This window comes from Coregonus lavaretus (assembly GCF_964263955.1).
Source record: "Coregonus lavaretus genome assembly, chromosome: 40".
Lineage (NCBI taxonomy): Eukaryota > Metazoa > Chordata > Actinopteri > Salmoniformes > Salmonidae > Coregonus > Coregonus lavaretus.
Genome location: NC_140027.1, coordinates 5,462,193 through 5,478,436, shown reverse-complemented (window position 1 = coordinate 5,478,436; position 16,244 = coordinate 5,462,193). Strand labels below are relative to the sequence as shown.

Genomic DNA, 16,244 nt, shown 5'->3' with positions numbered 1-16,244 from the left:
GACAATGACCCCAAGCATACTTCCAAAGTTGTGGCAAAAGGGCTTAAGGACAACAAAGTCAAGGTATTGGAGTGGCCATCACAAAGCCCTGACCTCAATCCTATAGAAAATTTGTGGTCAGAACTGAAAATGCGTGTGCGAGCAAGGAGGCCTACAAACCTGACTCAGTTACACCAGCTCTGTCAGGAGGAATGGGTCAAAATTCACCCAATTTATTGTGGGAAGCTTGTGGAAGGCTACCCGAAACGTTTGACCCAAGTTAAACAATTTAAAGGCAATGCTACCAAATACTAATTGAGTGTATGTAAACTTCTGACCCACTGGGAATGTGATGAAAGAAATAAAAGCTGAAATAAATCATTCTCTCTACTATTATTCTGACATTTCACATTCTTAAAATAAAGTGGTGATCCTAACTGACCTAAGACCTAAATGAATTTTTACTAGGATTAAATGTCCGGAATTGTGAAAAACTGAGTTGAAATGTATTTGGCTAAGGTGTATGTAAACTTCCGACTTCAACTGTAGACAAATGAAGAGCATTAGGATATCTTAAAGCGTTTAGGAAATAGACCTGTAAGCACACAGATACAATAGGCGGAAATATAAACTATGAATATTTATGATGAATGTAAACTTCACTTTTTGGTAGCTGTTCAATCGACAACTTTCAATGTCAAATGTGCTGTCATTCAGTGCTGTATGGTCCTGTCTGACAAAAATGCATACAGTAACACGTTTTTTGATGATGTGGCTATTGTAATCAGCTCTAAAGCAAGTGTGGTCAGACACTGAAAACTGAATTTATTTCCAGTCAAAGGTTCCTCTGTGGATTTTATATGTTTATAATTACGTTAGGTGGTCCCCCTAGATTTGACTCCAAATCCAACATGGCTGCCACATTACCATTAAATGGTGGCTTAATTACCTTTACATGTACGTGTATTAAATTAGATTTTTATTTAATTTTTGTACTGTACTTATGACCTGTACTCAAGACAATTTCTATGTACTTCAACTATGTTAGTAAACCAATATGCCCACCATATACACTCAAACACCTTTGTCTGGATTCCCTGAGACAGTTTCTGACAGTTTGTGCAGTACCATGTTAGACCATCATACTTCAACGCTAAAACCATTGTAGATTTCCATGGTATAAGTGAAAGCACCATAGTAGTACCATGGTACATTTTTATAAGGGCCAAACCGTTTGGACGCTACAGACGTTTTCATGAGAAGACCGATTTTCGGATGTCGCCTGGTCTGACAAACACTGCTGCTTAAACAGATGGATTTTGATGGGGATTTTTTAAAGATGCAAATTAGATTTTCGTGCCAGCACGGACATCTACTCTCTCTATATATATATAAAAAAGAGAAAACCCATGCAGCCTTGTTTACAAGTTGGAACACTGGAACGTGATATGTAATCTACACATCGATTAGGCTGATACACATCCTAATTATTTAGTTGAATGATTTTCAATTTGAGCGTCACTATTTCTATATAGCCTACACTTTCTCGTTCTGAACTTCTAACGCGAGTGGGGCGGGTGTGGCTTCCTGACAATGATCAAGAGCAGATGCTCACCGATTTGACACCTCCAGAACATCAGCTATGCAAGTGTCGGCTATCGCTGGTTAACTTTGATCTGACTGAATCTAGGCCTTGGTCTGCTACTTCAGGGTTTCCCAAACCCCCCAGTTTTTCTTTTTTTAATGATCACTTTAACAGTTACTTTAGTTAAGAACTTAACGTAACACATTCGAGCAACATTTTTCTATAAAAGTAAGTTCTACATGCTTTATTACATGTGAAGCCATATAGTGGATATGTGACTACTTTATGAAAGTGGATATGTTGATCTAGTGCAGGCCACTCCGACCTTGTTCCTGGAGAGCTGTAGGTTTTCCCCAGTTGTAACTAACCTGATTGAGTTTATCAACCAGCTAATTATTAGAATCAGGTTGACTAGATTAGGGTTGGAGTGAAAACCTACAGGACAGTAGCTCTCCAGGAAAAGGGTTGGAGAGCCTAGATGTAGTGGATATGTTGTCTTTTGTAAAACATGATACACAAAAATAGGAAACTCAAACTCAGTCATTACTGATTGTGATGTAATTATTAATGTATCTTGGTCTTGACTTTTTCTTTTTACCTACTAAGAGTCCTCTTTAAAAGTCCAGTGCAGTAAAAACTTGATTTTCCTGTGATATATATATATATATTTCCACACTATGAGGTTGGAATAATACTGAAAATGATAATACCCTTTTAGTGCAAGAGCTGTTTGAAAAGACTGCCTGAAATTTCAGCCTGTTTTGGTGGGATGGAGTTTTGGCCTGCCTGGTGACATCACCAGGTGTTTAAATTAGTTAATAGACCAATAAGAGAGTTCTAAACCTTTAGTTTTCAGTTTCCCCCTCCCCACTTCCAGACAGTCCTAGCAAAATGCTTGCTTGTTAATTGCTCTTTGCTAAGAAGCTCTGTTTATTTTTTACCATTTTAATTGAAAACCGTCACAGTAAGGTACTTGTTACCCAAAAATGATTTGATATTGAGATAAAAACAGCTGCATTGGACTTTTAATGAAAAGCACAATATAAATAACATTTGCATTTTCTTGCACATTCAGTGCTTCCCTAATGTCTCCATTAGGTAAGGTGTTGATCATGAGATTTATTCTCTTCACCTCACAGGAATTGTGGCGGGCAAGATGGCGAGCTTAAATTACCATACTGTATTTTATTTTTGACGTTGTGTAAATATTAAATTACAAATATATATAGAAAGGCACATTGTCAAAATACAATTTGGCATGCATTTAAAAAAAACGCAGTAAACATTCAAAAGACTTGACCCATCTTGCCTGTCTACTAACGAACAGGTCTCTGTCACAGTATGAGTGCCCACCATCTCCGTCCTTTTCTAAATAAAAGAGACCATTACTACTACATCACTGGATGAGGAGAGGGCCCCTGTACATAAATATACACATAAATATACATTCACAGGAGAGAAAAAAATTAACATGCGCATACAGTTTGGTCCAACTTTAACAGTAGTCAGCTCAAGTACAGTATTGACCCAGACTCGTCCTGAGAGAGACAAACCAATCACTTCACCTTTCCCCAAACAACATGCCAAACAAGCCGGAAATTGGTGTGTGTGTTTGGCACATTTTTGTGGAATGTGCATGTCAAAACCTAATAACAACCTTCTCCGCCTCTCCTCAGAACTGAAGGACCTGACGTTGGCATCGCCCCCCCCAGTCCTTTTTAGGTGTCGCGTGGTATATACTCTGGAGTAAAATCATGTTATCGTAAGCGCACACTTTGCATGGTTATTAAAATATATCTTAAAAACACATGTATCCTTAAACAAGGCAATGCAGAAGCGAAGCACAAAATATTTCGGTCTAAAAAACAAAAAAAGATCAACTTATTTCAGAATTTGAACAGGAACACCCTACAGTACCCTGTGAATCCATAGGAGGTGCAGTTCAGCTTGTTATACAGTAGATCGAGTAACGAGTGAAGTCAACGCAAAGGCGAATAACAACCCTGCAAAAACTATCCAGTTATAAATCCCAAAATGTCATTGAACAAATGCATCGTTGGTCTTCTATCAGAGCGGAACGCTGTTTTTTATGCTGGGTTTTGTTCCCGGTATGTGCCTTGTGAGTTGGGCAAGAGACAGGAACTTTTAACACTTTTCTCCGTATAGAGGTTTGGCAGATGAGGCTCATTTCGAGAGTTTGCTGATGACGCGGATGAGAGCGGCATTCTCGTCCTTTAACCTCTGGTTGTCTGCTCGGAGATCCACCAGCACCTAGAAATATACGATAACAAGGGGGGAGTCAAACAACGGTTTTGTTTATCATGATCAGTTGATGGAAATCTATTGGTTGTTACAGATAATGCAATGTAGAACAGTACAGAATATAACAATATTCTCAGCACAAATTTTGGGGTTGTTTTGGTTAGTGTTTGGGGTAGATTGTCGTGTTTGTGTAATTTGGAGTTGTTTTGAGTACTTTTATGTGGTTAGTGTTTTTGAGGTTGTTTTGGGTTGTTGAATAGTTTGTGGTAGCTTATGGTTAGTGTTTGGGGTAGTTTGCTAACAATTATGCAGGTTAATTAAAGTCTGAACAGACAAAATATGAGTTAAATAGGCTAGCCCCAGTGACTGAACAATTCCCTTATACCTTCAGTTCATCCTCCAGTTCCACTGCTTTTCTCTGGAGTGCTCTCTTCTCCTGCGAGAAAAACAGATACTGATTTTTTAACTCACTCCCACACAGGTATGCAGCCTTTACGGCTAATGACATTAGGTTATATTCCATTTGACCTCAACTGATCCAATAAATGAATAATTTTCTGAATTGGAAAGCTAAAAGTGAAATGGACCCTAAACCTGAATGCAGACAGTTTAAGACGGGACTCACAAATCTCTCCAGTTCCTGCAGGGCCGGCCTCTCTGTGTTGCTCTCTTGACTCTGCAATGGAGACAGACACACAGTTACAACAGGGCTATTGTGTGACATGCACAGCGCAACACAGAAGCTGAGCGGTATAATGCAGACACATTCTGTGTGCTATAATCTGGATTCCATCTTTGTGTTCATACAATACTGTGTATTGTTTGTGTTACACAACTTCCCTCCACGTTGTCAGAGGCGGACACAGAATACAGTCAGGTCCCGCCACATGACCAGCGACAGCACTTCTAGGATCTGTCCCAATACCCCTCTTCTCCCTCCTTTCCACTGCTATGTGGATCTAATATATTTAAGCAATAAGGCACCTCTGGGGTTTGTGATATATGGTCAATATACCCCGGCTGTTCTTAGGCACGACGCAACGCGGAGTGCCTGGACACAGCCCTTAGCCGTGGTATATTGGCTATATATCAAACCCCAGAGGTGCCTTATTGCTATTATAAACTGTTTACCAACATAATTAGAGCAGTAAAATAACTGTTTTGTCATAACCGTGGTATACGGTCTGATATACCACAGCTGTCAGCCAATCAGAATTCAGGGCTCGAACCACCCAGTTTATAATGAAACGGAATACCTGATAATTACATCCAGACTTATCTGTAGTTATGAGCGAGAGAAGACAAGGGAAAGAGTCATGGCACATGGCTTTGCTGTACAAAATGGCCATCAACATCCAGAGAGGATCATATCCTCACCTGTCGGAGTCTCTCCAGCTCCACTTTGCTCTGGCTGAGCACCAGCGCCGTCTCCTGCAGCTTGTCTCTAAGCAACCCGTTCTCCTGCAGCACCGACGTGTACAGCTAGAGGGCGACACCAAACAGGGAGTCGGTCAAAGGCAGAGGACATCAGCCTGGATATAGCCTAGCCACTGCAGTTGTAAATACATTCAGTTTAAGTGGTTTAAACTCCTATTTCACAGCTAGTCAGCTGTGTCTATTCATTCTCCTCTTCAGAGCCTGTTTTTCTCTCACTTATTAAAACCTTAGCTACCATCTCTCAAGTGCCTGAAGAATGTGTGTATTTAAATCACTGGGAGTTGTCAACAATGCCATACCATTTTGTAGTCTGGTGAAAAATCTCCCAACTGAGGCTCACTGCAAAGATAGACATAGGGTACATGGTTTACTCAATATAAAGAGGTTTAGTAATTCAGTATACTGTAGTATAGAAATGAAAAACACTTACCTGGTTGAACTATGACGGTGGCTTTCATCCTGTTGTGCTTCATCCATTGCATCCAAATGTTCATTCTTATAAAAAAAAGATCTAGTGAATAATGACTATTGTAACAAATACCATGTTGACAATGGTACGTTTGACATTGATCACTAATATTTACCAGGTATGTTAATACAAGACCACTTTTGTGACAAAGAATCAGTGTGGGGGAAAAGTCCTATCTTCAGGCCTACATTATAAAGCAGTTAAAATACAGAAATATAGCAATTACACAACTGAAAAAGGGGAAAAACAGCATTTCAGGTCAGGTATGGGGTTCCTGTTCTGAGTATGAGGTTAGGACATACTGTGTCATTTCCTCTTTGTCTTTGTAGGACATTACATTTAATTTTGTACTAGTGGCTTGTTGGATGTGGACAAGAAAGAGTGAGATTGTCTATGATATTGGCTGATAGTCAAATTAAAGTTCAATCAGTTTATACAAAGAGGAAATGGTCAAACAATTAGAACAAGGACATCAATAGCTCTAGCATGAATACTATGAATATGTATGACGGGGTTCCTCCGCTTACCCCTAGCTGAACCACCCCGGTGGAGCGTCTCTCTCTCCTCCCCTTCCGTCGGTCCCTCACCCCTAGCCGCGTCTCTCCCTCGGGCCCGACCTCCTTCGCTGGGTCAGTGTCTACAATAGAATAGGAACAGAATGACATTGCTAGATCACAAAGGCATTCAACAGCACGGCTCTAAACTAACTTTTCCTACCGGTGGCACTGGTGCTACCAACTTCTTCAGTTGACGGCACCAGCACATGATTTGGTTGCACCAATTTTTTGCCTCTGCGCGCCGATATCGACCTGACCTGTGTCCCATAATGTACCTGCATTCCATACAGAACCAGGATAATAATGACTAGCCATCTTTTAAATTTGCATGCCCTTGCAGGGTGACATTCAGATAAATTTGCCAGTGGCACACAGGGCCAATGCCAACTGAAAGTTACTGGGCCGAATTAAAAGAATGCTGGCCATGGAAAGCAGATGATGCACGCATCAATTAAATGTTATGTTTAATTTTCAGGCTGCGTAAGTAGCCTATAGCAGGGCTCTCTAACCCTGTTCCTGGAGAGATACTGTCCTGTAGGTTTTCGCTCCAACATTAATCTAGCGCACCTGATTCTAGCTGGTTGATGAGCTGAATCAGGTTAGTTACAACTGGGGTTTAAATAAAAACCTCCAGAGACAGGGTTGGAGAGCCCTGACCTATAATGACCTACCCTCCATACAAAACAAATAAAACTGAACAATCCCAAAAAGGGTGTTATTGCTAGCGATTGTAGGGCCCTATAAAATATGTAGCATCGTTTGTGAAATTCTGTTTTCCCTGTTTTCACTCTCAAAATCACACTTTTTAAAAATAGAAAAACTGCTAAAATGTGATGTTCTTAGTCCACAACAATGCTTAAACCACATCGGGAGAACACTTTTGAGGTCTGGGAACAACAACAAAAAACTATTTGGAGGGTGTAGTTGCCCTTTAATTACATTTTGTGCCTAGCAAGAGACCATTGTGTTTGGCTAGCGGTGTTTTTGTAATGTACAATGTAGGCTATATGTGATGGCAGAGTTTGCTAAACAAATGCCCTGCAATTGTTACAAATCATCAAGATATCATTCGGCACTACATTGCAGTCAACATTTCATTGGCAAGGCCTTTAGAAATGTTCATTCAAACAGCGCATGACTCAATTTTGCATCACAAAGATTCAACCAAGACTTCGGACCAAACTTTATGAATCCCTGGTCTGTATACCCATTGTTGCATACCTTGATAATAAAAAAAAAAGTAGCAAATTGTGAACCAAAAACTAACGTGAACAGCAACAACAAAAAACAACAAAAATCACTGGCACCCTAGCGACCAATTAAAGTCAAAGGGTCGCAAATACCAGTTTTGGTCGCAGTTTTGAGCCCTTAACAGACACTAAGGCAAGGCTAGGGCATGCATCTGATATTGCCAACTTGATGTTTTCATAATCCTGTCTTCCTGAATGGCATTACTATTAATAATAAATGAAAACAGCAAATTTTTCCACCACAGTCCCACTCACCTCTCTCAGCAGGTGTTATGGTGAATATAGGACTGACATGCAGGATGTTGCTAGGTGACGGATCAGCTGGTTTGGCCACGCTCTTCTCTGCCTCCTTCAAGTCAGTGAGCGTCACACCCTGTCACAGGAAACAAGCAAAAATCATGTTTATTATTTATGCTGAAAGGTGGTCAGTTAAGGTGACGAGATCCATTTTAAGTCCTCTGTAAGAGACGTAAAGTGATGGTTTATTGTGGCCAGTACCTGTGTGGAGCGGCGAGACTGGCGCATGAGGCGTGATCGTGCTTTCCTCTGAGACTCAGACTCCTCGTCTCTTACTGGGGCCTGGAACCTGAGGGGCAAACATCCACACAGCTCCATTAGAACCCCTAGATTCACAATGCTCCAAAAGAACATCCATACAGCTCCATTAGAACCCTTAGATTCAGAATGGTCCAAAAGAATCCATCCACATAGCTCCATTCCATTAGAACCCTTAGATTCCGAACCGTAACAAGGGTTTGAGTTTTAGTGAGGGAACCTTTTGCATTTCTATACAATTAAATAAACTGAATCAGAAACGATTCACACTGACACGTAACAACAGTGAATGTTCAGTTAGTTGTAATTATGAATTGCATAAAATCATCAACTTTTTACATAGATATCAATTTTCTCAAATTACATAGCGTTCACATTTGTATTCCTAGGCATTACTAATCAAGCTCCGCACAAACAGACATCAATGGAGCACACAGATGATCGTATTATCACATTCACATTAATTATTAGAATATTACTTACGACTCTGTATTAACATCAGTGATGTAGTGGTAAAAAATGGTGGGTGATGGGTAAACTAAACTCCAGTGGGCGATCAAGATAAGACTAACACCGATATAAACAAAAACGTTTTTAGAACTGTATTGTTTGCATTCTTATTGCATTTGAATGTAGGCCTAAAGGAAAGATACGCCATGTGGAGATGTTCATATTGAAAAATATCTTATTTTTTGTTCCTAACATTTTTGATAAGATTTGTACAGATTCTCAAATTTTCCACAAGAGCCCCTGACCTTAAAGTTTGGGAACCACTGTACTAACCGCTCTCTCTGTTTGCTTCCACTCTCTGTAGTCTCCTGCATGCATTTCAGCCTGCCTCAACTTCACCACTGAGCGCCACATCAATGTCTGTCTCAGTAGCCTACTCTCTGTAAAGCAAAGTTATTATGATAACTTAGTAGCCAATTTTTTGCTCCTGCTGAGGTACGCTCTGTTTTACATTAGCTTCATACTTCATCCTTCTAGCACATGAGTCAAACTCATTCCACGGAGGGCTGAGTGTCTGCGGGTTTTCGTACCACCTTTGTACTTGATTGATGAATTAAGGTCAGAAATTAGTAAGGAAATCCCCTCACCTGGTTGTCTAAGTCTTAATTGAAAGGAAAAAACAAAAACCCGCAGACACTCGGCCCTCCATGGAATGAGTTTGACACCCCTGTTCTAGCTGGATAAATAATACTAGCCAGAGCCCCTTCAACGTTACTGAAATATAAGTCTCTACCGACAGCTAGTCACCTGACTGACTGACATATCTATAAGCGACTATTTACCAGTTGTGCATTCATTCACCAAGTTGGTTTTTGTTTGGGGGATGTCTGTAAATTGCCTTTTGTCCGGCATCTCTAGTTGACTCCTTGAGCCGACTCCGAGATGGGGTAGTTAGTTTCACGTCTCAGGCCCTCGGCCAGTGCTGCGAGAGGGCGGAGTTAGCCGTTTGAGAGAGTGGCAAATGTGCTGCTAAAAAGGCTAATCCGGGGGACGCAGGCGAACATAACGAACACACCACTGTTCATTATTCCACCCGTTCACAAAGAGGCAGGTAAGATTAGAACTCAGTCAGATAAAAAAAAAAGCATTCTGAGCTTTGATCCATGCTGGAAGCAATACTTAGATGTTGACCCACAATCAAAACACATTGATAGTGCTTTAACAAATGCCTCTGTGTTGAGCGTCTTTCATTCGTTAGCTCCCATCATCACTTCCCTCTTATGTACCAAACCCTGCCTCCTGCTAGACCAACTATTCACATATCTTCCCTATAGTTGTGCCAGGCCACTAAGCTTTAATGTGTGTTTACTGTGTGTCGTGTGGCTCTTACTTCCGTCTGTCTGGGTTGGTGTTGTTGGGACTGTCAGCCAGTGGGTCTTTCCTCTGGGGGGTGGGCTGGACCCGGGCCGTACGGCTGGCTCTGTCCTGGTCCCGCTCCTCCACATCCTTCTCCTCTGGAGTCTGCTGGAACACAGGCAAGACAGGACCATAATCAATACAGGAAAATAATAACATTCCTCTTGACAGTCATCGATTCACTGTTGCTAGGCTTATGATTCAACATTTTCTTGACATTCAAATGGAAAGGACATTTTGTGATAATCAACAGCTAAGATACAAAATAAAAAATAACTAAATGTGTAAAGCACGACAGACCCAGGTAGACTACACAACATCTACCGTACAGCTTAAGATACATTGAGACATGTCTTACCTTCTCAGCAGGGCTGACGGTGGAGGTGGCACTCTCTGTGTCTGGACTGGATAGAGTGGAGCTTTCTAAGAAAGACAAACAGGAAGTGTACTCTGGTCAGTGGGTATTCATGACTGGGTATTCATAATTGCCATACCACTTGACCTGAGCCTTTTAAAAATGTGAAGATGTACTTCAATAAGTCTTCATTCTTCATGAAAGCAGATGTCTGTGTCTGTGTGTGTGTGTGTGTGTATATATGACCAGCCATATTATATACCAGGGCTGCTCTCTTTCTCCTCGCTGAGCTCCAGGCCTTCAGACCTCCTCTCTTTAGACTGGTCCAGCATGTTCATCTTTTCCCTGCTGCTCATTCTGCTCACTGCCCCCCTGAAACACACACAGATGACTATTATCAGCATTTCTCTCCCCTTCTCCAGAAGTGTGCTCTCGTTCACTCCCCTTCATGCATTGAAAAGCTTTGGATTGGTGCATACATGGGAGAAGATAATGTTCCGAATGTAGCCATGAAATTCACTGGAGGAGCGCATCCAGTTCTGACATTGTCCAACACAATCCCTGCAATTCTTTATAAGGAAGATGCCTTGTTAATAGTCAGCCATCTTTGTAAAATAACATTAGTTAATGAAGAACTATCCAATTGAATCTCATCTAAATTTCTTATGAAGACAAAACCATCTTTCTTCATGAAAATAATATATACAGTGAAGGAAAAAAGTATTTGATCCCCTGCTGATTTTGTACGTTTGCCCACTGACAAAGACATGATCAGTCTATAATTTTAATGGTAGGTTTATTTGAACAGTGAGACAGAATAACAACAAAAAAATCCAGAAAAATGCATGTCAACAATGTTAGAAATTGATTTGCATTTTAATGAGGGAAATAAGTATTTGACCCCTCTGCAAAACATGACTTAGTACTTGGTGGCAAAACCCTTGTTGGCAATCACAGAGATCAGACGTTTCTTGTAGTTGACCACCAGGTTTGCACACATCTCAGGAGGGATTTTGTTCCACTCCTCTTTGCAGATCTTCTCCAAGTCATTAAGGTTTCGAGGCTGACGTTTGGCAACTCGAACCTTCAGCTCCCTCCACATATTTTCTATGGGATTAAGGTCTGGAGACTGGCTAGGCCACTCCAGGACCTTAATGTGCTTCTTCTTGAGCCACTCCTTTGTTGCCTTGGCCGTGTGTTTTGAGTCATTGTCATGCTGGAATACCCATCCACGACCTATTTTCAATGCCCTAGCTGAAGGGAAGAAGGTTCTCACCCAAGATTTGCGGTCCATCGTCCCTTTGATGCGGTGAAGTTGTCCTGTCCCCTTAGCAGAAAAACACCCCCAAAGAATAATGTTTCCACCACCATGTTTGATGGTGGGGATGGTGTTCTTGGGATCATAGGCAGCATTCCTCCTCCTCCAAACACAGCGAGTTGAGTTGATGCCAAAGAGCTCGATTTTGGTCTCATCTGACCACAACACTTTCACCCAGTTCTCCGCTGAATCATTCAGATGTTCATTGGCAAACTTCAGACGGCCCTGTATATGTGCTTTCTTGAGCAGGGGGACCTTGCGGGCACTGCAGGATTTCAGTCCTTCACGGCGTAGTGTATTAACAATTGTTTTCTTGGGTGACTATGGTCCCAGCTGCCTTGAGATCATTGACAAGATCCTCCCGTGTAGTTCTGGGCTGATTCCTCCCCGTTCTCATGATCATTGCAACTCCATGAGGTGAGATCTTGCATGGAGCCCCAGGCCGAGGGAGATTGACAGTTCTTTTGTGTTTCTTCCATTTGCGAATAATCGCACCAACTGTTGTCACCTTCTCACCAAGCTGCTTGGCGATTGTCTTGTAGCCCATTCCAGCCTTGTGTAGGTCTACAATCTTGTCCCTGACATCCTTGGCCATGGTGGAGAGTTTGGAATCTGATTGATTAATTGCTTCTGTGGACAGGTGTCTTTTATACAGGTAACAAGCTGAGATTAGGAGCACTCCCTTTAAGAGTGTGCTCCTAATCTCAGCTCGTTACCTGTATAAAAGACACCCGGGAGCCAGAAATCTTTTTGATTGCGAGGGGGTCAAATCCTTACTTCCCTCATTAAAATGCAAATCAATTTATAAAATTTTTGACATGCGTTCTTCTGGATTTCTCTCACTGTTCAAATAAACCTACCATTAAAATTATAGACTGATCTCAGTGGGCAAACACACAAAATCAGCAGGGGATCAAATATTTTTTCTTCCTCACATTTGATACTTGATGCCAAGCCCACCACATTTACTCCAACTACAGTCTAACTGCATAATAAAGACTACAGATCAGAAGAGGAAAATAAACACAGGAGAAAATAAGATGCAGCAGTAATAAGGCATATACTGACCTCCGTCGTTTGTTCTCAGCTTTTGCAGCAGTAGAGCCTGCAGGGTTCTGTCTGTCCATGATGGACTGCTCATTACGCCACTGTGAAGGGACACACGGTCATCAGTGACAGAAATATGACCATTGCCATTAGATAACACACATAATAATAATATTGCAAGGCAAATATAGTAGCAAGAGTCATGATAGCATCACTAATCAGTAAGAGAAACATAGGAACACTGCCTTTTGCAGATCAGCCCAATATTACATGGCAAAAATGGGTAGTTTAATGATACTATTCTGATAAGATGTGAAATATTTATATTTCACAATCAGGGAGTTTTGTATTGGCTATCTATAGAGAAATCTTTTGCACACATGAACAGTGACAAAAAAAGGAAGTCTCACGTTGGCTTGTTTCTGTGACAGCTCCTCCAGCAGTGACACAACACTCTCATCAGCGACATCAAACGGAGTCTGGCCCTGCAGGGTTGACGTTACAAAATGGAGACAAAAATATAAAAAAATTAGAAAATAAAGCAAAATGGAAGCAGCAAGACAGTATGTGTCATCATACTACCTACCACATGACGTGAAGTTATACTAGCCATAAATATTACAGACACCTGGTATACAAGCGGTCAACAATATTTCCCAGTACATCGAGCTATAGGAGGACGGGCTCATTGTAATGGCTGGAATGGAATCAATGGAACAGTATAATAATAATAATAATAATAATATGTCATTTAGCAGACGCTTTTATCCAAAGCGACTTACAGTCATGTGTGCATACATCTTTACATATGGGTGGTCCCGGGGATCGAACCCACTACCCTGGCGTTACAAACGCCATGCTCTACCAATTGAGCTACAGAGGACCACGAGTATCAAACAGATCAAACATATGGAAACCACGTTTGACTCCGTTCCATTTATTCCATTCCAGCCAATACAATGACCTTGTCCTCCGATAGCTCCTCCCACCAGCCTCCACTGGTATAGATGTGTATGGCTCTATGTCTGTCGGTCTCACCCCATTGCTGCAGGCCTCCATGTCGCAGAGCTGTTCAGCCAGTATCCTGCAGGCATCTCCCTGCCCCCAGTGTGCCGCTGCGTGGAGAGGCGTCCAGCCATCCCAGTCCATCTCTGACACATCCAGCCCACACTGGCACAGCAGTCTGAACCACAACAAGAACAGAGTGGCTTAGTACAGAGCAAAGCAGAAAGCCTATGCAACTGAGTTCATCCATTTTGTCTGTTTGTTTTTTAACAATGCCCTGTTTTTCCATAAACTCAATAGTTATTGAGCTTGTCAGAATGGAGGGCGAGACAATATGTATGTATATATGCATTTATATTTTTAGAGAATTTGGACACGGCCATGGACACTCACTTGATGGCTTCCAGGTAGCCCTTGGCTGCAGCCACATGCAGGGGAGTGGCCCCAGTTTTGGGGTGCCGTAGTTCTGAGGGAGGCCCCTCTGTCAGCCAGGCTCTGGCGTCGTTCATGATCTGTTCCTCCTCCACCCGCTTAGCTGCCTCCACATCCACACCTGAGACAACAAGAGACGGGCACGAAATGTATCATCAACAACTCAACAAGAATTTGGAAAGAGTGGTAGTCATTAAGCTTTTTCCTCTCAACTCCATTGAAAAAGGGGGAGCCTTATTCTTGTTTAGCTCGACATGGAACGTGACAGCATCACAAGCCAAAAATGTGCTAAGAGTGTGCCCTGGCTTCCCTTCCTTCTCTGTACCTAAGTAAGTCTTTATAAATCAGACACCACAACACTTATCACCCTGAATCACTCCTTTGTTTCCTCCCTGTGTTGGCAGCACAGCACTCACCGTGTCTCACTGTGTATTGGTGCAGGAGCGACTCAGTGGCCTCGTCTTCAGCTATGTCCAGGGGGACGTCGCCATCGCAGTTCACAGCAGTGAGAGACGCACCCTGCTCCAAAAGGAAACTGAGATATAGAAAAAGAGAGTTTGAAACCATCCACAACCGAGAAACAGGCCACATAACCAAGAGTAAACAAAAAGCAGTTGACCAGCTTTACCGGCCCTGCTGTACCAGACAACAATACAGCATTGTTGAATGGAGAAACATTGGCACAGGGAGGCTAGGCTAAGGCTATACAATCAGGTTAACTCAATTGCAACGACTGCCCAACACTATAACAGAGGAATGTAGAACGTTTTCATAGGTAGTCCCTATTCTAGTGCCTGATGTTGAAGTGATATACTGTACATACTCAGTGATCTCCAGGTTCCCACAGGTGGCTGCCACATGCAGTGGAGTCCAGCCCTCACTGTCCACCTGGTTTATGTTGGCACCCTGAGCCAGGAGAAAGACCATCACCTCCATGTTCCCATCTATACAAGCCTACAGTAAATGAGGAGAGAGGATGATGATATTCATAGCTCCAGTATGACTATAGGTTGTAGAGTCAATACACAGACACTAGATTCTACTCATTTACCACAAGGCCCAAGTCCTTACCTGGTGAAGAGCTGTGATTCCATCAGCATTGGCACAATTCACAACCTCTCCCTGATAGTCTCCATTCTTGCCTTCTGTCTTTCTTGCATCTTTCAGCATCTCCTGGGCCTCATCTGTGTCACCACTGGCACAAGCTGCCAGGAACTCTGCAGCAGTATCAAACCGCACTCGCCTCCTACAGTAGAGGTCATCATTTAGTGACACTACTCAGGATATTAAAGTGAATATTTTACCAGCACTCCATGGCAGCTAGTCAAACCTCATTATTTGTATACATGAAAGGCAGATCATATTCCCCTCCTCCAAATAGTCCATGTTAAACCCAGTGGTTGTCAACAACAGTGGGATGGACTGTAACTAGATAGATATGTAGTTAGTTACCTATGTTGCTGGCTGACTAGTTAACTGCCTGCTAGCTTTCCAAAATGACTAGCCAGCCAACATGGGTGTTTTAGCTACATATCCTGTCGAATATTGTAGAGAACGGTTCTAAATCTACTACTAGACAGTAGACAAGCACACATGTATGTTTGTGCCATTGTTGTGATTGCAGATATAGTTAGTTAGCGAGATAAACATTCAAGTATCAGCAAAGCTAGCTAGCAGGTGCCTAGCCCACGCACAGCATTCCTGAATAGCATCCGGTATAGTATTAGTCCTAGCTAGCTAGCGAGAACCTAGCTAGTAATGATTCAATCTGACAATACAGTACCTTCGTTTGAGTAGAAGACTATGGGCTTCCCCGGGGGTCGATCTGCTTCCCTCCACATCCTGAGAATGGTCCTTTGAAACGGCGTTGTTTACGGCCTCCGAGCCGCCTGCATCCTCGACATCGCCCCGCCACCTTCGCCTGGGCACAGCCGGTTCTCTGTCGGTGTTAGAACCGGACCAGCGCTTCAATTGTTCCTGCCGTTTATCCTTTGCTGTGTCCCCCATTATTATCCGACGAGGACTTTATTCAATAAAATATAAATTCGATAGAAAAGACACACCCTCCATTTGTATAGTTTCACTTCCTTATTCAAATCACTGGGTGTGAAGCCAAAGATGGTGGAT

General features: G+C 42.2%; 1 protein-coding gene across 3 annotated transcripts in view; it reads right to left on the bottom strand.

Moving 5' to 3' along the window:
• Positions 1-16,244, bottom strand: part of LOC311113508 (protein phosphatase 1 regulatory subunit 12C-like) — a 20,252-nt gene extending 4,008 nt beyond the window's left edge. Inside the window, exons 1-20 of one of the 3 annotated variants that reach the window (XR_014611011.1) lie at positions 15,901-16,244; positions 15,189-15,363; positions 14,941-15,071; positions 14,534-14,652; positions 14,079-14,238; positions 13,719-13,863; positions 13,091-13,165; positions 12,702-12,781; positions 10,578-10,687; positions 10,319-10,383; positions 9,935-10,068; positions 8,038-8,125; positions 7,795-7,912; positions 6,260-6,369; positions 5,694-5,758; positions 5,563-5,602; positions 5,204-5,308; positions 4,452-4,502; positions 4,212-4,262; positions 2,588-3,835 (exon numbers count right to left, since the gene is read on the bottom strand). Coding sequence is in view for 1 of the 3 variants with exons in the window: in XM_084156742.1 (XP_084012868.1) it covers positions 3,749-3,835; positions 4,212-4,262; positions 4,452-4,502; positions 5,204-5,308; positions 5,563-5,602; positions 5,694-5,758; positions 6,260-6,369; positions 7,795-7,912; positions 8,038-8,125; positions 9,935-10,068; positions 10,319-10,383; positions 10,578-10,687; positions 12,702-12,781; positions 13,091-13,165; positions 13,719-13,863; positions 14,079-14,238; positions 14,534-14,652; positions 14,941-15,071; positions 15,189-15,363; positions 15,901-16,124 (2,133 nt within the window). In the remaining 2 variants the exon portion in view is untranslated. Of the gene's footprint in view, positions 1-2,573; positions 3,836-4,211; positions 4,263-4,451; positions 4,503-5,203; positions 5,309-5,562; positions 5,603-5,693; positions 5,759-6,259; positions 6,370-7,794; positions 7,913-8,037; positions 8,126-9,934; positions 10,069-10,318; positions 10,384-10,577; positions 10,688-12,701; positions 12,782-13,090; positions 13,166-13,718; positions 13,864-14,078; positions 14,239-14,533; positions 14,653-14,940; positions 15,072-15,188; positions 15,364-15,900 lie in introns of those variants that run through there. The other 2 variants (XR_014611012.1, XM_084156742.1) reach the window with 2 other exon arrangements.